This window comes from Martes martes (genome assembly GCF_963455335.1).
Source record: "Martes martes genome assembly, chromosome: 1".
Taxonomy (NCBI): domain Eukaryota; kingdom Metazoa; phylum Chordata; class Mammalia; order Carnivora; family Mustelidae; genus Martes; species Martes martes.
The window spans coordinates 107,569,476-107,597,286 of record NC_137888.1 but is presented as its reverse complement, the minus strand read 5'-3'; the positions used below and the strand labels follow the sequence as shown (position 1 = coordinate 107,597,286).

General features: G+C 39.8%; 1 protein-coding gene across 2 annotated transcripts; it reads right to left on the bottom strand.

Moving 5' to 3' along the window:
• Nucleotides 1-48: 48 nt before the first annotated feature.
• Nucleotides 49-27,811, bottom strand: KNG1 (kininogen 1). Of its 2 annotated transcripts, XM_080808017.1 has the most exons (11): nt 27,430-27,811; nt 23,487-23,597; nt 22,428-22,512; nt 19,913-20,085; nt 18,710-18,817; nt 9,989-10,073; nt 9,139-9,308; nt 4,054-4,161; nt 3,850-3,936; nt 2,323-2,400; nt 49-287 (listed from the first exon to the last, which is right to left on the bottom strand). In XM_080808017.1, the coding sequence occupies exons 1-11, from the start codon at nt 27,619-27,621 to the stop codon at nt 207-209; spliced, it is 1,278 nt and encodes a 425-aa protein (XP_080664143.1). In that variant the 5' UTR covers nt 27,622-27,811; the 3' UTR covers nt 49-206. The 2 variants fall into 2 exon arrangements, with proteins under 2 accessions (XP_080664143.1, XP_080664142.1); XM_080808016.1 differs by lacking the exon at nt 49-287 and having other exon boundaries at nt 367-2,400.

Here is a 27,811-nt window from a genome sequence, read left to right as displayed (position 1 = left end):
AGGAATTTCCATGACAGAGCCACAGTGCCACCGTGAATTCACCAGGAATGAGAGCATCAAGACTGAACTTTATTTCACCCAGCAACAGAACAGTAGAATGGCATTCTTCTTTTTAACTTTTATCCCATCTTCTTGTCCTTCGAGCCAGGGCTGGTGATAGAGGTTGTTGGGGCTATTGTGCCAGGCGTGAAGATTCTGCCCACTGGTCAAGAGACCTCGCTCTCAGATGCTGGCTCTGCCCCTGCCTCCTGAGCTCGGCCCTTGTACTCGCAGGGCCTTAGGTGCCTCTGTAAGTATAGTAAAACTCTGTTAATCTGTTGTTATCATTCAACAAAAGAAGAGCGAAGCAACCATTTGACAAGATGAGACTTTTTCCTGACATCATTGGTTCTTTATTTAAAAGTGCAGATAATATCGGAAATGAAATAAAAACTCAGAGGTTCAAATGCATCCCATACACTGAAGTAGCAGTGGCATTCATCCGCAGGGAAGTGTAGCTGCTTAAAGCTTGGGTTTTAAACCCAGCAAGGGTTGTAAAATATATGCCTCCCGCATGTTATAAGGCAATTAAAGACAATCATATTATTCTCTTTTGCCAAAACCAGTGCTCTTCAGCGTTACAGCAAAAAGATGAGATGGTCATAAAGTGAGGGTAGAGAGGAATTTCCTCATAAAATTTCTGAACGAACTTTGTATCCCATCCCAGGATATTCCCTTGTCAATTATTGAAAAAACATCTTCCTTGGCAAGACTGCCTCGATATTACTTCCTCTGCTTTCTGTCCTTATAGTTAAACTCAGAGTTGCTGAAAGCCCAGGATTACCTAGTATAGCGAAGGCAACAAATAAACAAACAGAAAACTCCCATGTGAAAGCCCTGTTGCAAAGGGTACTTCGTGAGTAAACAAACGGAAATGACTGACTTACAAGAAACCCTCTCACCCAGAAAGAGAATTATCAGGACAGCTTTGTCAAGTGGGAGTGACTATTTGACATACTAGTCATTCTGGAAACTGAAAGTCAATCAATTTACTTCCCCCTGTCCTCTTTTAGACCGATCTGTCCTTCTTTCTTGTCTCTTTAACCTCTGGAGGTTTTATTGTTATTTCTTTTCCCATTAAGAAATGCAGCATTTAGTCTCTTGACTTCCCTTATTTTCACACGTGTTCAGGGACCATATGCCACAGTTTATTCAGAATGTCAAGAATCTTTGTATGAAAGTCGATGACATACATTTTAAGGTACACATTTGTTAAGGTACACATTTGTTGTACCAATTGCGGTAGGCCATAAAGCACACGAGTTTGTCCATTTTCGGTGTTAGTAAAGAAGTCTTGGGAGGAAGACCCAGAGGGGATTTAGGATTCTGTACACAGCTTTATGTTGTCCATAGAGATTGACAGTGTCCCACTGGGCATCTCACCCCTTCTCTCTAGGCTGTTCTGAAGCTTCGGGGCTTTTGGTGCATTATGTCAGGATATTTAGACAATGGGGAGGAGGAATGATCAAGTGTTAAGACTCGTGTCTACATAAATTAATACAAAGCATCAGTGAGATCGAAATCATGAAATTCTTTCACTTCCACAGCTGGATTCAATCCATTAACTGGCTTCCAAGGGCGTCCAGGACATTTGGGGGAGGTTTTTTCTGGCAAGTCAGATATCAGGTTAAATGAAAGGCTATTTGGCTGTATCTGAATGTCAGGGATCCAATCATCATCCCTCTCTGTGGGAGATGGTGAGTTAGGCATCAGGGCTGCAATGAGATCTGAGTCCTGAAAGTCAGGCACTGTAACTGCTATCCCTGGCTGGGCTAGGGAAGGGAGGGGTGTTGGCTCTTCTGTCTTCTCTTGTTTCTCTGCAGAAGAGGTGGTACTATCTTCAGAAGAACTTGCCAAATGTTCTGTTTTCCAACCATTATGCTTTCCATTGTCTTTTCTTTTATTTTTATATTTTCCATGGCCTTGGCCATGCTCATGTGTATGTCCCTGGGCTAGGCCACGTCCCCTGTGATGTCCATGGCCAAGGCCATGACTCCCTTGGTGTTCAGGATGATAGTCAAGTTCCCGTTGATGTCCATGACCAAGGCCATGTTGCTTTTGTTGTCCATGGCCACGACCATGTTGCTTCTGATGTCCATGGCCAAGGTCATGTCCCCTGTGGTACCCATGGCCTTGGTCATGCTCATGTTTATGCCCATGGCCAAAGCCATGTTTTATTTGCTTTCTATGGCCCCAGCCATGCCCATGAGTAGGTCCTTGTTCTTTTCCTGAATCACGCTCTTCATCCTGTATAGATGCCATGGAAGTGTGGGGTGCACTTACAGTTGTTCCTTCTTCTATTTTCTTCATGGGTACTGATCGGAATGGTGAAAAACCTGGAGGCCTTTTCATCAATATGATCTAAACAGGAAATATTAAGATGAATGCATTACTGTGAAAACCATACTATCCATGAAGAAAGAAGGGACTGAGTCCTGGCAATGCTATCTTGGTTTACAATGGGACCTATCTACCAGACTTTAAATACTCTATTAACATTCCAGAGAGGATGATAGTGAATATTTTTTCCTCTTTTGATTGATTTTATAATTTGTGGGTATTGATTATTGTTCTTAGTACTCTAAGCTGGAGAGTTTTTTCCTTTGTTGGGAAACATTGGGTGGTGGTACTGAACAATGTATAGGGTACCTTCTAAGTCAATGGTTACATAAAACCATGACATATTATTTATTCATTGATACTCTTTCTATTAGCACAATTATTGTTTTTATCCTAAAAGGCCCTAACTGGCTTTATGAACTGAATATCTAGGGAGTGTATATCCACAACTATTTTGTTGGATTAAAACACATTAGCAGTGCAGTGTTACCAGCTTGAAACTCAATCTTTGTATAATGTTTCAGTTGGACTATAACATACTGACACATGACAAAATCCTAAATCAGAAAAAAGTAAAAAGAGGCAAATTGCACTGAAGATATGATCTTGTGGGTTATTTCCTCTACACTTTCACTACTGTGAGAATGTGCTGGTCAGAGGCAGTGTTTGGTGGCACAAAGGGCATGGTTTGGGGAGGCAAACAAGTCAGAACCTGCTAGGAATCAGCATCATAGTGAACAGGGTGGGCTCTGATTTGATCTAGATTTGAATCCAAGCATCACCAGCTTCACTTTTCTTATCTGTAAATAGGATAATAACAGTACCTGCCTCACAGAGGGGTCATGAGGGAAATATGTGTGAAGCTCTCAGTACAGGGCCTGGGATAGAGAGTGCACTTGGTGCACTCTTAGCATCTTTGTAATTTTTAGTATGCCATCCTTGAAAACGGGGGAAGTCTTACTTACCTCCCAGGGATCTTTTAAAAATTAAAAAAAATGATGCAAAGTAATGTTTCCTGAATTTGAACATGGGTATGACTCCTCCCCCCCCCCACCCAGCGATCATGTCAAAAATGCAGATTTTGAGTCGATAGATGTGGAGAGGGGGCTGAGATCTGCATTTCTCCAGAGCTCCTTGGCTGTAAGCAGTGGGCATGGGAGAGCTGGGACTCCCCTCAGGCACACCTTGAAAGTGCACAGCTATGGCATGAGCCCTCCACAGTAGCATCTGCCCTTTCCCAAGAGAGGGCCCCTTGCCTGTGGGATGCTGACAAGGCACAGCAAGTAATTATGAGGACTGCTGCTCTCATGTCTCAGGCCATAAAGAGGTCAGCACAGAAATGTGAGCGTTCTCCCTCATTTTAAGAAGATAGTCTCCAGTTCATTTAAATAATGGTTCATATTCAACCTCCATATATGACTTTTCAGAATGAGCGAAATTGACCTGAGCTGACTGTAATTAGAATCATACCTTTGTCAGCGGCCGACAGTTGACAGTAGGGTAAATTTTTTTCTCCCAAGGTATCACAAAAATTTCAGCTTTACATTCTAGGGCTTGCTATCCATGAAAACAGAAGCCAAAAGAGAGAACAGTGTTATTCATGAGATGCTTAAACAAGTATAAAACATCAAAAAGTTTTCCAGGCAACAAGTATATAGTTGTATTATTACTCACTCCATATTTATTGATCTGGCAACTTTCTGTCAACTCTTCGTTACTTTCCTTGGAACACATGGTTTCCCTGGCTGTGAACTCAACTGCAAATTTCTCTCCAGCTACCACCTGGATAATTAATTAGCACAAAGTAGGAGCTTAATTAATACTATATAATAATTCATATGTTTTCACCCTTAGAACTTTTGGGGGAGAATATTGATATTTTAATTATATACTGAACAAATGAGAGTTACACAGGAAAGTACAAATGTTTGACAACAGAACTTTCAATTTGTATGCATGTGAAAAATATTTGGCTAATGACTGGTCTCATTTCCCTTTCTAAATGGGGAGGAGGGGAAGCAAGCTACAATTTCTATTTTTATATTTTCCTGAGTTTTATTGTTTGACAGCTGCAAAATTCATGAATAATTCAAGGGCTCAAGTTGTAATAGAATCTAAGAAAAGTAGGAAGAAAAACTTAAATATTTTCTTTGAAATGCCTTATCATCCTGCCAAATCTTATGTCAGAGAAATACTGAGTTGTTACCACTATAGAATTATTTGATTAGAAAAATATTTGGATTTTCAAGCTTTCTTCTCTTCCTTTTTTATATTAAGAATATATTCTAATCTCTAGCAACAACTTTAATCATTTGTCTTTAATCATGTTGTCTTCCTTTAAACAATTTGTGTGGTTTTTTTGTTTGTTTGTTTTGGTCTAGAAGAGGCACACCTCGTTTATTTATTTAAGAAATTAAGCTCATGTTTTTTAACTACTCTGAATTCAATAAAAATCCCAGGGATGGCTTTTTAAGGCATTTAAAAATGTCATATCTTATATATATCTTCTATCCTGAAAAATACACTTGATAAAAATGTTTTTAAATTATATGTTAGGAAGTTGATGTGGTTTCTAGACCAAGTTATTTGGTATTTAATTCTAGGATTTAAGTGTGTGTGTGTGATGAACTGACTATGTCCCCCAGCAAACTTGTATATTGAAGCCCTGACCTCCAATGAGATGGTATTGGAAGGTAGATATTTTGGGAGGCGGTTAGATTTAGATGAGGTCATGTTGGTACTCTCATAATGGGCTTAGTATCCTTAAATAAGTGTCTTTAGAAGGGTCTCATAAGACCAGAGCTCACTCGCTCTCTCTGAAGTTGACACAGCAAGAAGGTGACCATCTGCAAGCCTGGAAGAGAGCCCTCGCCAGGGAACTGAACTGGTTGACTTTTAGACTCCTAAGCTCCTAGAACTATGAGAAACAAACTCCTATTGTTTAAATCACCCAAACTTTGCTATTTTACTATGGTAGTCTAAGCAGACTGTGTGCGTGTGCGTGCATGTGTGTGTGTGTTTGTGTGTGTGTGTGTGTGTGAGAGAAAGAGAGAGAGAGATTATGTAGCTGTCAAGAGAATACATCATACATATCTGTTGACTTAAAAGGAAGACCATTATTGAAAAAATAAAGTTATAGGGTGATAGTACAATCCCATTTTTGTAAAAGCAAAACTTAACATCTTCCCTATCTCTTTATACTTTGTAGAAACTCGGGAAAAGCAAGATGGGAGGCAAGTGAGGAAGGCAGAGTTGTAGGAAGAACTGAGTTCCTCTTCCTTCTTTCTTGGCATTGTCTCGCTGGGTAAGCATAGTTAAAATTTTAAGAGAAATATAATAATTAACTTTTAAAACTCCAAATGTATGTGTAAGTAGGGAGGACGTTTCTAAGAGGGTTTTAGCATCTATACTTTGGTGATCATAAATTTTCTGGCTCATTTCAAGGAATACTTTAATCCAATTTTTTGGCCTTAGAGTTGATCAATATGATGTTGCCTAAGAAAGTTGACAACACATAATTAAATGACAGCTGGAAGCTTAGTTTTATTCAGGGTCCAGAGGAGAGGAATGGAGACCTAATACCATCTTCTGTTTTGAGGGCCTCAAGGTCACGTCCTTTATCACCCCCATCACCAGGTGTCATTCTTACCAGCAGTCTTCCCTGCTAAAATCCATCCTGTCCAAGTTTTGTTTTTAAAATAGAGAATGCTATACATATAGCAATATAAGTTCTAATGATGTTTGAAAATTAAAATTAATGAGCCGAACAGATATAAATATTCATCATATCTAGGGATGAGGAAGCCCTTTCTTAGGTGAAGAGCAGAAGAAGGAAGCCTAAAGGAAGGGGAAAATGTCTAAATTTGACTCGACAAAAATGAAAACTGATTCTCAAAATCACAGTAAGCAAAGTAGCAAGGCAACTGGGGAAAAACATAATGTAGGATCAATAAAAAGCCCAATGCCAAAACAAATATGGAAAGGACATGAACAGGTATTTCAGGAAAGAAGTTAAAATGATCATTTATCCTGGAAAAAAAAAAGTTTACTTCATTAAAAACCAAGGATATGCACATTTAAAAAGCAATGCAACATCATTTTTAACCTTCCATACTGGCAAAGATGGAAGCCAGTGATGATGCCTGCTGTTGGCCAGGGCTGGGGAACATGCAGCTTCGATCACCGCTGGGAGGAGTAGAATTCGAGATCATCAGTCAGTGTCTTATACCCAGTTGGTGTGAATGTACATTAGCATAATTGCAAATAATTTTGTAATTCGGCCATTTGCATTCAGTCTTAGACATATACCTATATCTATTCCTTGACGTTTCCAAGATTTTGTCCAAGGAGAACCTCCTCAGTGCACACACACAGATCCTTGATGTACATTCATCCGAGCAGAGGCAGGGAGGAATGCTGACGGAGCTGGGGGGACAGCAGCAGCAAGCATGGGGCAAAATAAGGGGCATGTGACAGAAATCACAACCATTCAGAAGCAAAAAATGGAGGATTTAAGAAGTTCTCGGTTTCTGAAATATGAATAGATATGCACCCACACAGGACTAAACATGCAAAGCCAAGGCAAGACTAAAACTGTAAAAGAAATCTCTAGCAATCTGGCAGATTGGTCATATGGAGCTTGGCTCTTAACAAAATCATCTTATGATAATTGAGTTTTTTAGTAAAGGGGCTGCTTCCACCAACGCTGCCCTGCCTATCTATCCTCGAGCAGTCAAATTGTTCTCTCTTTAAACACAGGCATCAGTAAAGATCCATCCCTGAAAAGTAAGTTTGAAATCTTCACGATATTCCAGCTCCATCTGGCAACGGAGGGCTGTCAGTTGCCTTCCATTCACACAGCATTACCTACTGTGGTTCCCGGGCATACACAAACACGCATACACGCTGGAGAGCGCATTGGCTACCTTACAGAGAGAACTAGAGCGACCGAGAGGACTAGACAGTCACGCTTGGGAATGAGTGGTTCTTTTCCTGACAGCAAATCTCGGACCCGAAAGAAATGGTGGGCACTGCACGACTCCTGCATCGTGAAGAACAAGGGATGGTCCGAGCAATGCAGAGAGGTGGAGCGCCAGGGAGAGCTGACAAACAGAAGTGGCTGGGATTCTCTCATCTTCCCGGAGGGAACCCCATGCCAGGCACGTGCTGGTGAGACCCGGAGGAGGGGGCCGGCCTTGGGGACAGGAGCAAGCGCCTGAGTAGGGGGCAAAGGGTCAAGTTTGGTTTACTTTCATGCTGTTTGTTTAGAGGTTTTCTTTCAGTCTTAAAACTGGAACAGGAGGGGCGCCTGGGTGGCTCAGTGGGTTAAGCCTCTGCCTTCGGCTCAGGTCATGATCCCAGAGCCCTGGGATTGAGCCCCGCATCCAGCTCTCTGCTCAGCAGGGAGCCTGCTTCCTCCTCTCTCTCTGCCTGCCTCTCTGCCTACTTCTGATAAATAAAATCTTAAAAAAAAAACTAGAACAGGAAATTGGAAAGATGAACATAAATAGCCCATTGTCCTCTCACCTAAAAAACAAAAGAAAAAAACCACCACTGTAATAGTCTGCAAGCTTTGTCTCTTTTCAGTATTGTCTTCTGTACTTTTTAATAACACAGTTGAGGACAGAATGTATGTTCAGTTTATGGCCTCTTGTTTTTCCCTGCATATTTTAGCACAAGTCATTGCCCACACCAAGAATGCCTCACAAAGATGCTTTCAAATCGCTGCTTAAAAATACTCTATTGTAAGGATATGCCAGACATAGTGAATCATTTCTAGATTATTGATCATTTTGACAGTTTATCTTTTTGGGGGGGTGTTACAGTTAAAGCTACGATGAATATCGCTGTATATAAATACTCCTTCTACTTTATATTTCTAGAAATTAGAAATTTGGCTTAGTACTGAGCCAAAGTATGAATTTTTTTAGTGCTATTTCTTTCACCAGATTATAAAGATCATGTTGGTTTGCTGTAACAGTTTGGTTCTATTTTGATTACTTTTCTTTAGCTTGCATTTAGGGAAGTCAGTTTTGAGGTGTATCATAGGACTCTCTCCATGAATACATTCATGGAGTGGCTTCTGGAGTGGAAGGAATCTGGGTTCTATTAGTCTAGCCACTCATTTTTTCAGATGGGACCACAGGGCTGAGTGAGTCTGAGTGACTCCAGGGTCACCCAGGACAGTGGTGGTGCTGTGGTAGAGCTGGGTCTCTCCTGACCCCCAGAATAGGACACTCCTCAGCTTCTGACAGGGCATGGAAAGAGAGATGAATCCCCAGAGGGTACATCTGTGAGAGGGAAGGGCACCCAAGGCAGGGGAGAAGTGACCTGCAGATGAGTGTAAAGAATCTGGACAAAGAACAATGGGGCCAAGCCCAAGGCACTAAGTGATGCTACGAGAATGAATCTAGAAAGGCAGAGAGTAAGTCTTGCTTTTCCAGGCACTGCATTTCGCTAATTATGTAATAGTTGCAAATATGTATAGAGTACTTTGGAGTTTGAAAAGTGATTGACATATGTTCGTATTTGATCCTCACCCCAACCTTTACAGACAGAAAATGGAGAACATGTTCTAAATGACTTTTCCAAGATCACACACAAAGAATGCAGGGAGATTGGCACTTGAAATTCAGATCTCCCAAATCCTATTCCCTGGGTATGTTGGTTCCCAATGCAGAACCAAGGACAATGGCAAAATTAGTCAGCAAGTCACACTTAGGCTATAATATCACTCTTTTTGTAGCATACTTTACAGACCTGTACTGTTGCACTTTTCACTTTGTCAACCTTGAAATAGAAAGTTCCGTTATTCTCTGCATTAAGCTTTGCAATGGAATGATTCAGAGGCACCTCCAGTTCTGGGCTGTTGACAGGTATGTCTTTGGGGCAGCCAGTGCAAATCTTGGAAGGTTGTACAAAATCCTCCCCTGAAAGAAACAGATTTCAAATTAGAGTGTGCAGGAGAAGGAAAAGTCTAGCTGAGTAGCTCTCTTGCACGTGACCTGGCATCCATTTGTAGAGGGCCACGTGACAGCCTGAGGCTCAGCAGTGAGCATGCAGAAGTTGTCTGCACACCTTCTGGCCTCTCCTCTTTTTCTCTTCTCAGAGCCAAGTGTGTTTAGGAAAACATTCAACCAGTAGGTGTTAGTGGCGCAATCAATATGCTGTACTCTTCCTAAGTTTTTGCATTTGGGTGGAACCACCTGTAAAGAGCAATACCTAACTTAAAGGAATGACTCTCTAAGGGGGAAACTTTAAGTCCTATGATGCTGGTGAGCAGGCAGTTGCCGTAATGCTTCTCACCATGAAATGCACACGACTAACTTCCAAGAGTGAGAAAAGCCAACTCTTGGTATTGTACCCAGAGGCCACCCATTTCCCCTTGTCATTACCATACTCCCTTCTGGCTACTTACAGAGCAGTATCACCTGCACCTGTCGCCACCCAACTGGGCAGAGACAGGGTAAGTTGTTCTTGGGAAGGTCTGCTCATCTTACAGACTTGGTGGCAGATCATGGAAACCAAAACACAATTCCTGTGAGAAGACCTAGTCCGTTGTCAGGGGCCAACAGGCACTAGTAGAGCACTAACATGTATCACGTCATACCTGGATAGAGGTCACACTTCTGCGAGAAAGAAGCAATTCTCAGCTGAGGATCCACATGTGCCTCATCTGTACACTCACCGATATCCTGGTTTTTAAAAAAAGTACATGGGTACAGAAAGTAAGGACATTTTTAAGAACCTTTAAAGTAATCGACTAGTAAAACTAAAGATAGGATGTTGACTTTACAAATCATCATGTAGAAAATGAAAACAAAACATAGTCTGATTGCGAAGAGGGAATAGAAGACAGCTAATAGCATCAACAACAAACACATAGGCACAAACCCACAGAAACATGAAACAAGATGATGAGAATACCTAGTGTAGAAATAATAACCGTATAAGTGAACAGATAAAATTTTCTTTAAGAAAGGTAACGACTTTTAGATTAAGCTAAAACTAAAATTAAGGTATTACATCTTCAAATATACTATCTTATAATAAAAAAGATAAAGTTTAAATATAATGGATGAGCAAAGCTATATGAGGCAAATATGACAAAAAAGTTACACTGGAAAAACTAAAATTCAAGGTAACAAAAACTCATAAAGGTAGTATAAAGATTATTTTATTTATATAAAAGAAATAGTCTAGAAGCCCAGAATCAAGATACATAAAGCAGGAAACATATAGGAATAGAAATGGATAGAAATCATTGCGGTGGGAAATAAAACATACAACTATAAATTGAAGACAGGCCAGATGGATTAAAAAATAAATAAGGTAATTGAAGACTTGAATAATATAATAAATATCTAGTTAAGTCACATTTCCAAATGATACACATGATTTAAAATGACACTTTCATAAGTATGGTGCAAAATTTTTAATCACTTCCACACTAGGCCACAAAAAAGCCACAATAAATTTATCAAATCAAAAATAATATAGGCCATGTTCTTTGGCCTCAGCATCCAAAGGAAAAAAAAAACTCCCTGAAAATTAATATTACATTACTTACATGTTTAACCAAATAAGTAAATAAAAATGAACTACTTGGAAATATAAACACACTTGCCTAAATAGTTAGGGTTCCTTGGATAAGGAAAGACATAAAAGACAAAACAAAAATGAAAATTCCATATCATATTGCCAGAGTGCCATTTAAAGTTAACTTGTGGCTTTATATGCTTTTGTAATTTAAAGAGGCGAGAAACAAAACAAAACATCCCTAAGTATAAGTGTTTATCTCAAGAAGTTAAAGAAAAAAGAATAATGAACAGTCTTCAGGAAAATAAGAAGGAGAAAATAATGAAGGTAAAAGCAATACTGAGAAGTTAGAAAACAGCACTAGCATTAAAAAATAAACTCAAAAGATCGCTCTTGGGGTGAGGAAAAATATCAAGCACAAAAAAAGGCAACAGAGCAAAGCATACAGAGAAGCATAAAAATATAAGAGAATATTTTGAACAAGTGTGTGATAATTTAAATTCCAAAGAAATAGATAATTTTCTGAAAATTATAATTAACCAACTGACTTAAAAACAAGAAGAAAACTTGAACAGATGAATGACTGGAAGGAGAGGATGTTATTCCTCTAAACTTCATTCCACTTCTCACCTCCAAACAATATAGATGTTTTATGGATGAATAATTTAAAAAATTAAAGAAGTACATGTATTTCCATGTTGTATAAAGTATTTCTGAATATAGAAAATAGTGGCAGAAGTGCCTGGTTGGCTCAGTGGGTAGAACATGTGACTCTTGATTTCAGAGTCTTGGGTTTGAGCGCCATGTTGAGTGTAGAGATTACTAAAAAAATAACCTTAAAAAACTAAAATAGTGGCAAACTATTTTCATTCTATAAAATTCTAATCCTGATATCAAAACCTGAAAAAATAGAATGCACAACAAACACACACCCAGAAAACTGTTAAAGCCCTTTCACTTACAAATATAGATGTCAAATTCCTAAATTAAAAATAGAATCCAAACATATATCTAAAGAATAATTAAACTAAACAAATAGAGTTTAGTTTTGGAACCCAAAGATTACTTTAGGAAAGCTGCCAAAACAACAAAACAGATTAAATTGGGAAAACAGGGGCTTCTGGGTGGCTCAGATGGTTAAGCTTCTGCCTTTGGCTCAGGTCATGATCTCAGAGTCCTGGGACTGAGCCCCTGTGTTGGGCTCCATACTCAGCAGAGTCTGCTTCTCCCACTCCCACTGCCTCTCCCCCTGCTTGTGTTCTCTCTCTCTCTCTCTCTCTCAAATGAATAAAAAACCTTTAAAAAATAAATTAGGAAAACATAATATGATATTTTAATATCTGTTCTAAACCATTTGCTGAATTCAATACCAATTCCTTATTTAAGAACAAAACAAAAAGAACAAAACTCTTTAAAGAACAGGAAAGTAAGGATGCTTCCTTAACATGACAAGGAATGTCTACCTGGAACCCACAGCACATATAATACATAATGACAAACTCTTTGAGGCTTTCCCAATAAAATCAGGAAAAAAACATGATGGTGTGGGATCACTGTTACTTCAAAAATCATGTCTGTCTGTTTGGGTCAATTCATTAAGACATAGAACAAAAAATTGAGCATCAGAAAAGAAAATAAAAGTATTTTTTGCATAAGATATTGTATATCTAGAACAATCAAAAGAATCAATGAAAAGCTCTTAGAGCTAGTGAGAATTCAGCGGAGTTGCTGGATGTAAGAAAAATGCATAAAAAGTGTACATTTCTATCTAACAATAATTTATTAAAAAGAGAAAAAAAAACAAAAGGATCTAATTCCTCATAGCAATAACCAAAAACAAACAAACAAAAAAACCCAAAACGAAACCTAGAAATAGCCTTAGTGAGCAATATTCTGGATATATATAAAGAAAATCCCACAACTTTAGAAATATAAAATGAAACTTTGTCTAAATAGAGATGTATACCAAATTCTGGACTAAAAAGACTAAATGAGAGTACATATGGGTTCTCCTCAAATTAATTTTGACATGTAATGGAATCCCAATCTATGTGACAATGTAAGTTTTCTCACAAATTTTTTCTAAGGTTGGATTTGAAGATATAAACACTGGATAATAAATCACATATTTAAACTTTCTATGAACCTATGGCTGTTTAAACATGGTAGTTTTGGTACAAAAACAGAGAACACATTTTTTTCGACAAGACTATTATGGAATAAAAGTTGTCATTAATTTATGTAGCAGGAAAGACTGTTGCAACATCTGGTTATTCTCTTAAAAAATTGAAAAAAAAAATCACGAGATACATCAAAGTTAATTCCAGATAGGATTGAAAGTTACATTATAAAATCCTGACCATAGACAAACTAGAAGAAAAAAAATAAAGTCACTGCTGTGCAAATGGTAGAAAATTTCAAATGAAAATATTGGTAGATTTGGCAACCTGTAAAAAAAAATCTATAAGTCAGTAATACTATAATGAAAACTAAAAAGTAAACACCTGAGAAGCACTGCTACATTTACTATAGAAATATGACTTTCCAAATCTTGAAGATTTATTCCAAAGACAAATGGGCAAAGAATATAGAAGACAATTTATAAATTCAACCCATAAATTTCCAACAAATCTATGAAAACATATTGGCTAAATAAATGTATATTCACTACATTGTTTGATAAAATGAAAACTAAAAAGGTTTTTATCTATGAAATTAGCTAAGTTTTTTTTTTAACCTTCATGACTTTTTAATTCACTTTTTTTTTTTTTTTAAGTAAACTCTGCCCCAAGTTGGGGCCTGAACTCATGACCCCAAAATCAAGAGTCTCATGCTCTACCAATTGATCCAGCCAGTTTTTTTGTTTTGTTTTGTTTTGTTTAATACTGAATTCTATCAGGAGTATACATTGCTGATAGAATTTAAATTGATGCATTCAGCAAACAATTTATATATATCAAGAGTTTTAAGAGATTTTGGGAAAAAATTGAAGTATATTATAATATCCTATTAGTTTCAGGTGTACATCATAGTGATTCAATATGTTTTAAAAGATACTGTTGTCAAAAAAAAAAAAAAGATACTGTTTTCCATAGCAGCTATACCAATTTACATCCCCACCCACAGTGTACCAGGGTTCCCCTTTCTCCTCAGCAATAACACTTGTTATTTTTTGTCTTTTTGATACTAGTGAATCTGACAGGTGTGAGATACCTCATTGTGGTTTTATTTGCACTTTCCTGATGATGAGTGATGTGAGGTTGAGCTTCTTTTAATGTATGTGTTGGCCATCTGTGTGTCTTCTTTGGAAAAATGTCGGTTTAGGTCCTCTGCCCATTTTTAATTGGATTATTTCTTTTTCTGGTGTTGATTTGTGTCATTTCTTTATATATTTTGGACACTAACCCACTAACAGATGTGTGATTTGCCAATATCTTCTTCCATTCAGTAGCCTACTTTTTTTTGTTGATGATTTCCTTCACTGTGCAGAAGCTTTTAATTTTGATGTAATCTCATTTGCTTATTTTAGTTCTGTTGCCCCTGCCTGAGGAGACTGATCCAAAAAGGCATTTCTAAAACGGATTGAAAGAGCGGTCTCTGTTTTCTTCTACAAGCATAATGGTTTCAGGTCTCACATTCAACTCTTTAGTCCATTTTGAATTTATTTTGTTTATGACATAAGGCAGTGGTCCAATTTTATTCTTTTGTTTGTTGCTGTCCAGTTTTCCCAACACCATTGGTTGAAGAGACTGTCTTTTCCCCATTGTATATTTTTACCTCCTTTGTCAGAGATCACCATATAAGCGTGGTTCATTCTGGGCTCTCTATTCTGCTCCATTGGTCTCTGTGTCTGTTTTCATGCCAGTACCATACTACTTTGATTACTATAGTTTTATAGTAAAGCTCTGTAGTAAATCAGGAACTATGATACTTCCATCTTTGTTCTTTCTCTAGATAAGAGTTTTAAGAGCTTCTATACAATCTTATACTATGTGTAAAGCTGAGAGTTTATTCTGAGGGGAAAAATGCTGAATACAGAAATAACTTTATTCTAAAAAATGTTTGGTGAGTTATTAATTATAATAAAAAGAGGAAGAAACCCAAATGTCCAGAAAAAGGAAAGTAATTAGAAAATAATCTATGGTATACTCACTAGAATATTCCACAGTTATTTAAAAAGAAGTTTATTGAGAGTTTTAATGGCATAGTAAAATATTTAGGTGAAAAAAATGTAGCATGTAAAATAAATACAACTATTAAAAGACAAAAAAAATTACCAAAAATTGTCTGTATGCCCTACAAAAATGAAAGGAGGAGAGATACTCTAAGATGCCTTTGGATGTTTGGGCATGTGTGGTTCAGTTTTTTTTTTTTTTCTGTTTTTGCATTTCCTTAAAGTTTTCTATACATGTATATTTCCAAAATAGGAATATATATCTATATGTACAGATATATGTACATACATATACATATATATAATATCATATTTTTGAAAGATACAGGGAACATCAGACTTAGAATACCTTAATTTCAGATGGGGAGAGGACGCTGGAAGTAGCCCAAAGGTTCTGAATTCTATCAGCATATTTGGTTCACCTGAGAAGCTTCTAGATCATTCTGATTCCAGGGACCCACCCCAGACCAATTACATCAGAATGTCTGGGTGAATGACCTGGGAACAGGTGTTTTTTTAAAGCTAGCGGAGTGATTTTAGTAGGCAACATGGCCCAAGAATTATTTATGAAACCTCTCAAATCAGTGCTTTTCAGACAAATAAATCACCAGAGAATCTTGTTAATATGCAGATTCTGAATCAGCTGGAGTGGAGCTGAGCTCCTGCTTTTCCAACAGCCTCCCTGGTGATGCTGTTTCTGCCGCTCACTGTCACGCACTTTGCATAGCAAGGCCTTACACTATACCAGTTGCGGGCAAAACATTTCATTTCTGTTTCATGCCCTTGAACTATGCTAAGCAATCTGTGAGACAGGTGTCCTTGTTCTTCACTCTTTTGCAAACGAGGACATGGAGGCTCAGAGAAGCTATTCCAAAAGTCTGATTGGCTTTGTGACCCCCACCCGCCCTTGTGTCTCTCTGGGGGGTGAAGAGAAAACTAAACTGAGGTTCTAACAAGCCAATGCAGAAAAATTGAGGCTAGAGAGCACGTAGGCTCCTGTCACTTCACACCACTAACTACACATAGAAGCACGAGGTGTTCATAGATGCTTGAATGGCCGGACTTGAATCAAACTGACAAAGTGAAACAGTAGTGAGAGCTTGTGTTTTTAGAGGATTCCTCTCCTTTTCTTTTTATACCATGCTTTTTATTATGCTAAAATACATACAATATAAAATTTGCTATTTTAGCCATTTAAAAATGTATAATTCAGGGCATTAGTACATTCATAGTGGTGTGCCGCCATCACCACTAATAATTTGCAAACGTGTTCGTCGCCCCAAACACAAATTCTGTACCCATTAAACAGTAAATCCCCATTCTCCCTCCTCCGGCCCCTGGTAAACTCTAATCCACCTTCTGTCTCTATGAATTTGCATAGGTTAGATATTACATAAGTGGAATCACGCAATGTGCATCTTCTTGTGTCTGGCTTCTTTCACTTAGCATAACGGGTTTAGTCATGTTGTAGTGTGTGTTGGGATTCTTTCTATGATTAAGAATTTTCCATTGTTTTATATATATATATATCCCATTTTGTTTACCCATTCATCTGTTGATGGACCTTTGTGTTGTTTCCACCTTTCTGCTAGTGTGAATAATGCTGCAGTGAATGTTGCCAGGCAAGTATCTGTTTGTGTCTCCATTTTCAATTTGTTTGGGTACATACACCTAGGCTTGAAGTTTCTGGGTCTTGTGGTAATTCTATGTTTAACTTTTTGAGGAAGCACCAAATTGTTTCCCACAGTGGCTACATCATTTTATGTTCCCATTGGCAATATACAAAATTCCCAATTTCTCCACATCCTCCCCAATACATGCTATTTCCCAATTATTAAAAATGAGAAATGATTTCCCAATTTATTAAAAATGATAACCACCCTCTGGGTGTCAAGTGGCAGCTCAGTGTGGTTCATATTTACGTCCCCCTGATGGCTGACCATGTTGAGTACCTTTTCATGTGCTTATTGGCCATTTGTATGTCTTCTTTTTTTTTTTTTAAGATTTTATTTATTTATTTGACAGAGAGAGATCACAAGTAGGCAGAGAGGCAGGCAGAGAGAGAGAGGAGGAAGCAGGCTCCCTGCTGAGCAGAGAGCCCGATGTGGGACTCGATCTCAGGACCCTGAGATCATGACCTGAGCTGAAGGCAGAAGCTTAACCCACTGAGCCACCCAGGAGCCCCCATTTGTATGTCTTCTTGAAAGAAACATCTATTGAATCTTTTTGCCCATTTTTAAATTGGGTGGTCTTTTTGTTGTCACAATGTAAGGGCTTTTAATAATATATTCTTCATACTAAACCCTTATCAAATAAGGGATTATTGTGTCCCACTCTGTGGATTGTCTTTTCACTCTCTTAATGCTGTCCTTTGAATTTTTTCCCAATTATGAATACATACTTCATCAGAGACCTTAAAAAGTATTGAAGAGTTCCAAAAAGTATGAAGAATTAGAAAAAGCTCCAAAATTTCCAACTGAAAGTTAACTATATTTTATGTTTTGGCATATTAGTTTTTTGTCACTTTTTAAAAAAGATTGTATTTATTTATTTGTCAGAGAAAGAGAGAGGGAAAGCACAAGCAGGGAGAGCAGAAGGGAGAGGGAGAAGCAGGCTCCCCACTGAGCAAGGAGCCCGATGCCGGACTCGATCCTGAGCCTAAGGCAGACACTTAACCGACTGAGCCACCCAGGAGCCCCAGCTTCTCATCATTTTTTATACTTACGTTTACTTTATAGATTTGAGTGACTCTGTATTTATAGTTTTGTACCCTACTTTTTTGTTTTTTATTTAACATATTATAGTCATTTTACTAAGTCACTAAACACTAGAGAGGTAATTTGAATAGCTGCATATATTCTACTACACAGATACGCTGTAATTTACTTAACCATTCCTTACTGTTGAAGATATAAGTCACTTCCAGTGTTGTTCTATTAATAATAATGCTGAAATTATTGCTATCTGGATTCCTCATTTTCTTCCCATGTAATGGAATTCTAGAAGTCAAATTCCTAGGTTAAAGGGCTTGCTTACCGCATGGTCTCCTACTACCATGCCCATATCCCCAAGGAAGCCATGCCTTGGCTATCTTAACATGCATCTCGACATACTCTCCTTTAACATAGTTTTGGTTCAGACAACAGGATATCATCCCAGAAAGGGTCACTAAGGGATAAAGACTCAGCATGTGTTTATTAGAGATAAAGGCAGGGGAGGAAAGGTAAGAAAACAAGCAGAGACGAGTTGGAAGTGAGGGACTGTTCTGAGTAGAGCTTGGGAGGAAGGATGTGCAGCACATGAGGAAGAAACGGACACAGGAGACTGAAGGCATGAAAAGACAAACTTGATCGTGGCATCATCTGGTCTCAGGCTTACATCTTACATCTTACATACTTACATCTGTAAGTGCTCTGCTAGGCATGCAGATTCTTGAACTAGGCGGGTAAAGCAGCGTGACCAGTGTGTGAGCTTCGGAGTTCCCAGGGGAATGTGAATCAGTGAATGTCACCTAACATTTTAGTGACTGACACTTCCTACACAGCTGAGTGTTCCCCCACCTGGAAAGACTGGATGCAAGGTGCTAAGAACTTCATAATCAGAGTTTTGCCTACTTACACCATTCAAAAGGGACTTGCAGTCTGGAGTTAAGAACAGAAAATTCTCCTTGGAACAATTCGTTTGTGCAATTGAGTAAGTAATTTCATAGTTCCATCCAGACACCACCTGAAACAATTTGGGAGCAAATATTTAAAAGGCAGTTTAAACATCATTGACAGCATTAATGGGGCACAGAGAAGGCTGCCTGGCATATTGTAAGTGGTAGATGATATGAACGATGATTATGAGTAAGCAGAAGTCATTTCTGAATAAACAGCAAACTGATGCCTCTCACTCCGTCCACACCACCCCCACCCTCTGCACTCCTACCCATCTAACAACAGAATGCAACGTACATATGGAATTACTCTAGTTCCCTAAGACCTAGCAGTACTTCCCAGCTAGGCAGCAGGAAGAAAAGCTTCCATCAACTTTGTGAAATATTAGTAATGCTATTCTAGATCGAGAAAGAAGACTTTCGAGCTTGGGCGCCCTTTACTGGTAGGGCCTTAGTTTTCCAAACTGCCAGGCCGGGAAAATTTCTCCTGCTTCACCCTGGACTAGTTGCATCCGGATACAGCTGGATATGGACATAATGGTGCAGAACACAGTTCTTGTGTGAAAGCAAACCGGAAGTTCTATTAAAAGCAGGGCATATTACTGGGGCGCCTGGGTGGCTCAGTGGGTTAAAGCCGCTGCCTTCGGCTCAGGTCATGATCCCAGCGTCCTGGGATCGAGCCCCGCATCGGGCTCTCTGCTCAGCAGGGAGCCTGCTTCCTCCCTTCTCTCTCTGCTTGCCTCTCTGCCTACTTGTGATCTGTCTGTCAAATAAATAAAATTAAAAAAAAAAAAAAAAAAAAGCAGGGCATATTACTGACCAAAGTGAGTCCTTCATAATTAGAGGCTGAAATACAAAGGAAATAGTTAACTGTCACTAGAGGCTTAGTGAACTGAGGCAATGAAAAGACCAGTTTTACAAGTATTTACTGCCTCCCGTCCCCGCAATGATATGGAACATAGAATTTAAAGGATATCCAGAAAACTGTGCCAACTTTTTAGGCACAATTTAATTTGGGGAGCCATGTTTGACTCATGAATGCTGGGTAATGATAGTTTTCTTAAAGCCTTAAGGCTTTAAGGCTTAAGGCTTTCTGTTTTGCTGTCTCTACAAAGAACACGTAATACTGATTACTGTTTGCAATCAACAATTAAAGAACAAACCTGTCGGTGGGCCCTTTTCACTTCTTTAAGAGCAAAGAGGTGGGAATGATCCGTGTTGTTGTTGAAATGTTCAATGGCATGTCTTAGAACGGGTTCCAGGTCAGGGCTCGTGGTCGAGATGGGGTGCACACAGCCAAGGCAGTCAAACTGGGCTCTCACCACCGGGCCCTCGGCTTGACAAAGAGCAGGTAAAGGGGCAGCATTAATGACTGAAACCTGCGTTCAGATGCACTGCCCTCACTGAGATAATTTGGAAAGCCCTCATAAACCTTCCGGTGAATCCTAGTATGCACTAAAAAAGAGAATGCAAGACTGCTTTCTAGCTAAAACAATAAACCTCTCATTCACTTAGGAACATCTTACACGTGTACTACTGTGCATAGTTATTTTAAATTTACTTAAAAGTAATTTTAAATTATAGAAGCAAACTGGATTTATCCTCTTATAAAAAGTAAAACATTGGGGTGCCTGGGTGGCTTGGTCGGTTAAGCATCCGACTCTTGATTTCAGCTCAGGTCATGGTCTCAGGGTCGTGAGATGGAACCCCTGTGTCAGGCTCCCCGCTCAGCACAGAGTCTGCTTGAGATTCACTCTGTCCCTCTGCCCCTCCGCGTCCCTTCCCACCCCCGCACTCTCTCCCGCTCTCTAAAATAAATAAATAAATCTTTTTTAAAAAAGTGAAACAAAATAGATACATTATTCTTTATTTTTTTTAGCATGAACTAAAGCTCCTTGAAGCCTGGTTCAGAGCACAATATATTTTCTATCGATTCAGTCCAACCAACATGTTTTGCATCTACTGTAATGAGCCAGGTGCTGAGCTTGGCTCCGTGGGTATGTTAATTCTTCAGTAATGGTCACTGTGGAGGCCAAGAAAAACAAGGCTGTACCCACCTCGAGACTAGCCCTGACATAAGTACAGCCATCTTGGCAAAGCAAAAGCTGGCACCTTGCACCCCCTCTCCACCCGCTCCCCTCCCCTCGGTAGTATGTGTGACATTCCTCAGCCACCCCTGGCTGCCCTAAAAGAAAAACAAATAGTTAACTTGCAGAGATCACAATCCTGCAAGACAGGAGTCTCCCTCGGTTTACAAATATCCTAGCGATTTACAACAAAGAAGCTATCTTCTCAATAGCCCAATTTCAAGAGACAAATAACTCAGTTCCTTAAGCCCTAATGTCGCCCTCCCCACCATAAAACTGAAGGAGGCTGAGGCAGAAGGAAATGTAAATAAAGTTAAATTTCTTCTAAACCTAAATCTCACTAACAAGGACATTTGATAGGAGAAATGTGAAACTTTATCTCTAAACCTCCAAGATAATGTCAGTGATCATTCCCAAGCATATGACCCACTGATATACATCTAAAGGGTCTCACGAGAAGATTTTTATTATTGGTAATGAATAACCTTTTCCCCAGACAACAGCTAGCCCCTCAAGGTCCTGGAGACCTCGCTTCCAGAATTCCTTAGAGACTTACATCATTCATAACCCCCTTTGTCCTCACTCATCGCCGAGTCCACCCCTACTCTGCCTTTAAAAACTCTGACTGTAATCTGGTTTGGGGTCCAAGTCCCTACTCCGCTGTGCCAGGTATACTTGGGCCCAAGCTTAAGCTTGTCAAATAAACCCTCGTGTGATTGCATCGGTGCTTGGCTCCTTGGTGGTCTCTCGGACGCGAAAACGTGGGCATAACAGTCACCAGTCACCGGTGTGAAGCAGTTGGGCAGAAGTCAAGTGAGACAGACAGGCTGCACATGGGTCTGCCATTTTCGGAAAGGAGTCAGTAAGTAGCTGTATCTCTTGATAAGTGGCTCCATACTTAAATGCCAAAGGAATTGTGTTTAGTCAGCATCTACAATACCAACTCTGATAATTAGTAGCTGTGGGATCTTGGGCAAGGTATCTAACTGTGGCGGACCTCAGTTTCTCACCTGTGAAGTGAGGGTTTAATGCCTGCCTCTTAGAGTTGTGAGGATTAAGTACGTTAATATATGTGAAGCATTTAGAACTGTGGCTGGCTGAAAATGCTCAGGAATCCTTAGCTCTTATGACCCGTATCCTGGCTATCATTACTAGATTATGACGGTGGGACATTCAGGCATCTCTTCCAGCTGAGTCTACAACAAGCCTCCGAGGTAGGAATCATTGTTATCCCTTACTCCCTTTCAGAGATAAGGAAGAGAAAACCCGATAAGGTGAGGAATTTGGAAAGATTCCAGGCCAAGTCTGACCTCAAAGCCTGTGCTTCTCTCCCTCCCTCTTGGCCTACAATTGAAGATAGTTCTCGTGTCTTCTGGTCCCGTCTCAGAGCCTCTGCACAGGCCCCATCCGCTGGAGCAGTCAGGAGGGGAGCCCAGAGAGAGCTGAAGGGAGTATCGGCAGGAGCCTCGCCCAGACCTAGGACTCTGCCCTTCCACCATCCCACCCCCAATGCATTGCTGGTGCCACTGGGGCTTCATCGAGGCAGACACCACAGAGAACCGGTTCCTTTTCCCCCAGATACATTAGCTACCTGGAACGATCTGGCAGGTCTGTGTAGCCACGGAGAATTTCATATTCCCTCTCTTCCCCACTGTGGCAGAGCATTCTCCTGTGGCCTAAAAAGAAAAGAAAAAAAAGAAAGAAAGAGATCATTTATCTTCATCTTTCAGATGGAGAAGCCCACCTAGTACTATAGCTCAATATAGCTTTTCCTTTTTTTATTTTTTTGAACTTGCCAAAATTTTTTCAAACAGTTTTGACATGCAGGAGTGAAAGTTTTTGTAGCCTCGTGATTATTTTTGCCAGCCACTGATTTCACCAGACGATGGAGGAGAGGTAGTATAAAAAGGCGAGATTTTAAAGCAAGTTTCCTTTTCACCAAAATGGATGCGTGTGACTGCTAAACCCTCCTCGTGACTTTCCCTTCAATTTTGGTGTTGAAACTGCAAGCAGGGCATGACAAGTGTGGGTTCCTGGAAGAGGGAAAGAGCGGCTTGCTGGGGGGGGGGGGGCAAGCACTGTTGAGGGGGAGCAAACACTGTCCACATGCCCCCCTCATTAAGGCAACAATCAGCAAGGCTGTGCCAGGCAGGCGTTAGGCATTTGGTTAACATAGCCATTGTTATCCAAAAAAGGTTCTTTGCATATCCTGCCTAATTTCGTCCTCCAACAGCCTGATGAGGTCAATGTCCTCTCCCCTTTAGGAAGCAGCATCCAGATTCTGGGGGGGTCGGCTAGTGGGAGGCAGAGGCCACGCAATGAGAGGACCCATGCTGTCCCCTCACCAGCCCTCAGTCTTGGCCCAAATATTGATCTGTGGTCTCTTTGGGGCCATGTCCTCCGTCCCAATTGGTCATTAGAGTCCCCTTCTCATGGGAGGGCTTCTCTATGTTTCACTGCTGTTCTCTCCGTGTTCTGACACAGAGAAGGAGAACATGGACACCAAGCCTTTGGCTTTTCCACACGTTTGAGGGTTTACCTGCATGACTTACAAAGAGGCCTGACAGTACTAACCATCTCCGACTCTAGTGAAAAGATCTGACAGTCTCGACCGAGAACACTAGGGGCTCGGGAACCACCGCCCACTTACAGCTTGAGCAGATTCTATGTAGTCACAATCCTGCCAGGTTTTGCTGCTTTGAACAGAACAGTTTCCTTCCCTAATTTCGTACTTGAAGGAATAAAACGTGTCAGGGTCATCCTGAAAAAAAGCAACCAGAGACACATAACTGACCCAACAGCAAATAACTCTGAGTGGGAGCTAATGCTGATATGAGTATGATCTTGATTTAATTCAGTGAGACCAAAACATTTATTAAAAATACTGAAAGCTGACACCTGCTCCATCAGTTAAGCACCTGCTTTGGCTCAGGTCATGATCTCAGCATCCTGAGATCAAGCCTCCTGTGAGGTTTCCTGCTCAGCCAGGAGTCTGCTTCTCCCTTTGCCTCTGCCCCTCCCCCTACTTGTGAGCACACACGCACAAACTTGCACGTGCTTTCTCTCACTCTCTCTCTCTCAAATAAATAAAATCTTAAAAAAAATAAAAATACTGAAAGTTATAAATATTTACTTGAAGAACGTCCACAATATATTTACAAATATATATTTGTAAGTTACAAAGTGGTATCCTAGTATTAGCCCATTTCTGCAGAAACCAATTTGTAGGTACATATATGATTCTTTAAAGTCTGGAAAGTTATGAAGCAAAGCTATTAAAATGTTTGTCTTTCAGTGGTAGGAGTACAGCTGTCTCACTTCTTTAATCAAGTGTTTGTGAGTTGTCTTTTTAAAAAATAAACATTTCTTTTACAGTGAGGAAACAAATAAGAAGCCACTTTTCATTTAAAAAAATTAAGTTATCGCTGGATGACAGATTAATTTTTGGTAACTTTACTGTTTTTATTTGCCTCATTTTTTCTATTTTTTTCTACCATGACATGAGATAATAAATAAAACTTTTAAAGTGCAAAGACATTTTAAAGACCTGTGAGACCTGAAAATATAAAACTCCTAGAAGAAAGCATAGGCAGTAATTTCTCTGACATTGGGCTTGGCAACATCTTTCTAGATATGTCTTCTCAGGCAAAGGGAACAAAAGCAGAAATAAATGATTAGGACTGCACCAAAATGTAAAGCTCTTGTATAGCAAAGAAAACCATCAACAAAATGAAAAGGCAACCAACCTACTGAATGGGAGAAGATAATTGCATATGATATATTTGGTAAAGGGTTAGCATCCAAAATATATAATGAACTTACACAACTCAACACCAAATAAAACAAATAATCCGATTAAAAAATGGGCAGAGGACCTGAATAGATGTTTTTTTTCTAAAGAAGACATACAGATGGCCAACAGACACATGAAAAGATGCTCAGCACCACTCAGCATCAGGGAAATGCAACTTAAAACCACAATGAGATACCACCTTACATCTATCAGAATGACTAGAATAAAAAAGACAAGAAATAACAAGTGGTGAGGACAAGGAGAAAAAGGAACCCTCTTGCACTGTCAGTGGGAATGTAAATTGGTGCAGCCACCATGAAAAATAGTATGAAGCTTCCTTAAACAATCCAAAATAGAAATACTCTATGATCCAGCAATCGACTACTGTGTATTTACCCAAAGAAACAAAAATGCTACTGTGAAAAGACACATGCATCCATATGTTTACTGCAGCATTATTTACAGTAGCCAAGATAGAGAAGTAACGCTGATGTCCATCAATAGATGAATGGATAAAGAATACGTGTGTGTGTGTGTGTGTGTGTGTGTATGTGTGTATACATATACACGCATATATATATGGTAGGCAAACCTTGGTGTATACATATATATAATGGAATATTAACAGCCATACAAAAGAATGAGATCTTGTCATTTTTGACAACATGGATGGACCTAGAGGGTATTATATTAAGTAAAACAGATCAGCCAGGGAAAGATACATACCATATCATTTCACTTATATGAGGAATCTAAAAAATGAAGCAAATGAACAAATAAAAAGTTGAAACAGATCCCTAAATACAGAGAACAAAACTCTGCCAGGGCAGAGGAGGGTGGGGGATGGGTAAAATGGGTGAAGGGGAGTGGGAGGTACAAGCTTCTAGTTATGGAATGAATAAGTCACGGGGAAGAAAGGCACAGCACAGGGAATACAGGCAATGATACAGTCATAGTGTTGTATGGTGACAGATGGTAGCTATGCCTGTAGTGAGCAGAGCATAGCACAGAGAGTTGTCAAACCATTACATTACACACCTGAAACTAGTGTAACATGTGTGTCAACTATACTTCAACTAAAAAAAGAAAGTGCAAAGGTGCTGAGTCAGGTGAGCTTTCCTAATGGAAAAGCCTGGCACATCTAATAGCAAGAGACCGGAGAGGTGATGTTGTCCAGCCCCTCACTTTGCAGGTGAGAGAAAGGAGGCCCTGAGCTTACGGGAAGGGCTGAGGCAGCCCCCACACCTTGAAAAAGCAGAGTTGGCCCCAGATGCCAAGTCTTCTGACTCTCGGACCCTGCTTGCATCACTTTATTTGCATCTGGGATGATGGAGTCAAACAAGATAGTCTCCCAACTTCCTTCCAGGTCTCAGATTTTGATAAGAAAATAAACAGTAGTGTATAGATGGGACCCATACAGCAGAGTAAAGACAAAGCATGATTCCATGGACATTTTAGAACAAAAAAGCGCATTTGTCATGGATGTCAGCCAATGAAGAGAACACCAGTCAACTGTTGCTTGAGAGGACCAGGACCAAATGTCTATATAACTACACGAGTTTGTAAAACAGGATGGTCCAATTTTACTTTCAGAAAATAAAAATAATAATCATGCCCCCTGGGCTTTTTTCTTTACCCTGATCATGTCAGATGACTGGACTTTTCTCCTCCGCCAAAGTAAACAGTTACTTAACTATGATAGGCACAGAGTTTTATAGTGAAATTCATTTAAACAAACTATTGAAAGATTTGTGTTTTTTGAAATCACACCTACTGTCAAAATTTGTCTCCAACCTGAATGCATCAATTAGCTATAAAAAATATTAAAAACCATCTAGAACATCACTGTTACCCTTGATGCATTCAGCTATACAGACTTGTAGACATTTTGTCTAATGCATGTTAATCTCATTTTTACCTCCTCTTAGATGTAACTCTGCCTTCCCCCCTAGCTTTCTTGTGGTATAATTGATAAATGAAAATTGCATATATTTGAAGTGTGCAATGCGATGATATATATGCACAGATATACACATACATTGTGAACTAGTTGTCACAAACAAGCTGATCCACATGTCCATCACCTGATGTACTTACCTTTTTGGGGTATGTCTGGTGCGTATGTCTGGTGAGAGCACTTAAAATCTAGTCTCCTAGCAAATTTCAAGTATACAATACAGTATTCTTAACTACCGTCACCATGCTGTATATTAGATCCCCAGGACCTACTCGTCTCAAAACTGGAAGTTTGTGCCCTTGGATCAGCATCTTCCATTTTCCCCTAGCCTGAGCCCCTGGCAACACCACTGTACTTTCTGCCTTAGTGAGTTAGACTTTTTTTAAAATTCCACATGTAAGTGAGATCATACATTATTTGTTAGACATAAGCATCCCCTCCCCACCTGGGGTCTGGAGGTCTCCCTATTTTAGTCTAAGGGCTGGTCACCCAGTAAGTCCTTTTGCTGTGGTCCCGTTGAGTTCCTGGATTCTCCTACCCTAAACGGTTTCCTTCAAATGACTCCATCTACCTTCGTCTCATGGCACTTTGGTTTCCTGATCACCCAGGAAGCCAAGCTTGGCTTCCCAAGGACTAGTCATACCCTGCCCTGCACCCCTGGGGCCAAAGAGTGGTTTTGATCTTTTCTAAGAGATGTAAGCTTCTACCTTTGCTTCTGGGTTCTTGGGTGATGGTTGGTGTTGTTATTGTTGGGGTGTGGGGGGGTGGGATTGAGGGAGGGTCTGGGCTGGGAAGGACAGCACACATCTCAAATGGCCTCAAGGTAAAACACAGCTCACTCACCATCCTGATGACCTCAGTTACACGGTACAACACAAACTGGTTGCCACTTTGGCTTCTACTGTTGTATTTCTTCAGCGCAGTGTCCACTGCCTTAAATAAGTCTTCATCATCGCAGTCAATTTCTTGTGAGGACTCCTGGGTTAAACTTGGTAGCAGCCTGGAGTAGAGAAAAAGCAAGGCAAGTAATTTCATGATTTAGCAGTCTCCCTCCGGAGCAGAGGGACACGTTCACCAAGAATCAAGAATCGGGTGCCAACTTTGATGCTGATTTTAGCTATTCCCAGGCCTTTATCTCTGTACACGCATCTCTCTGCCTCAGGGCTCTGGGTCCTGGTGGGTTCCTTCCACCATACACCATTCGCCTTATTTCCAAAGGACAAAT

Coding starts and splice junctions, on each gene's coding strand:
- KNG1 (XM_080808016.1), bottom strand. CDS start 27,621: ATGAAATTACTTGCCTTGCTTTTTCTCTACTCCAGGCTGCTACCAAGT. Junction 22,513..23,486: donor ACATAGAATCTGCTCAAGCT/GTAAGTGGGCGG, acceptor TTTTCTTTTTAG/GCCACAGGAGAATGCTCTGC. Junction 18,818..19,912: donor TGAAAAGGGCCCACCGACAG/GTTTGTTCTTTA, acceptor AAATTGTTTCAG/GTGGTGTCTGGATGGAACTA.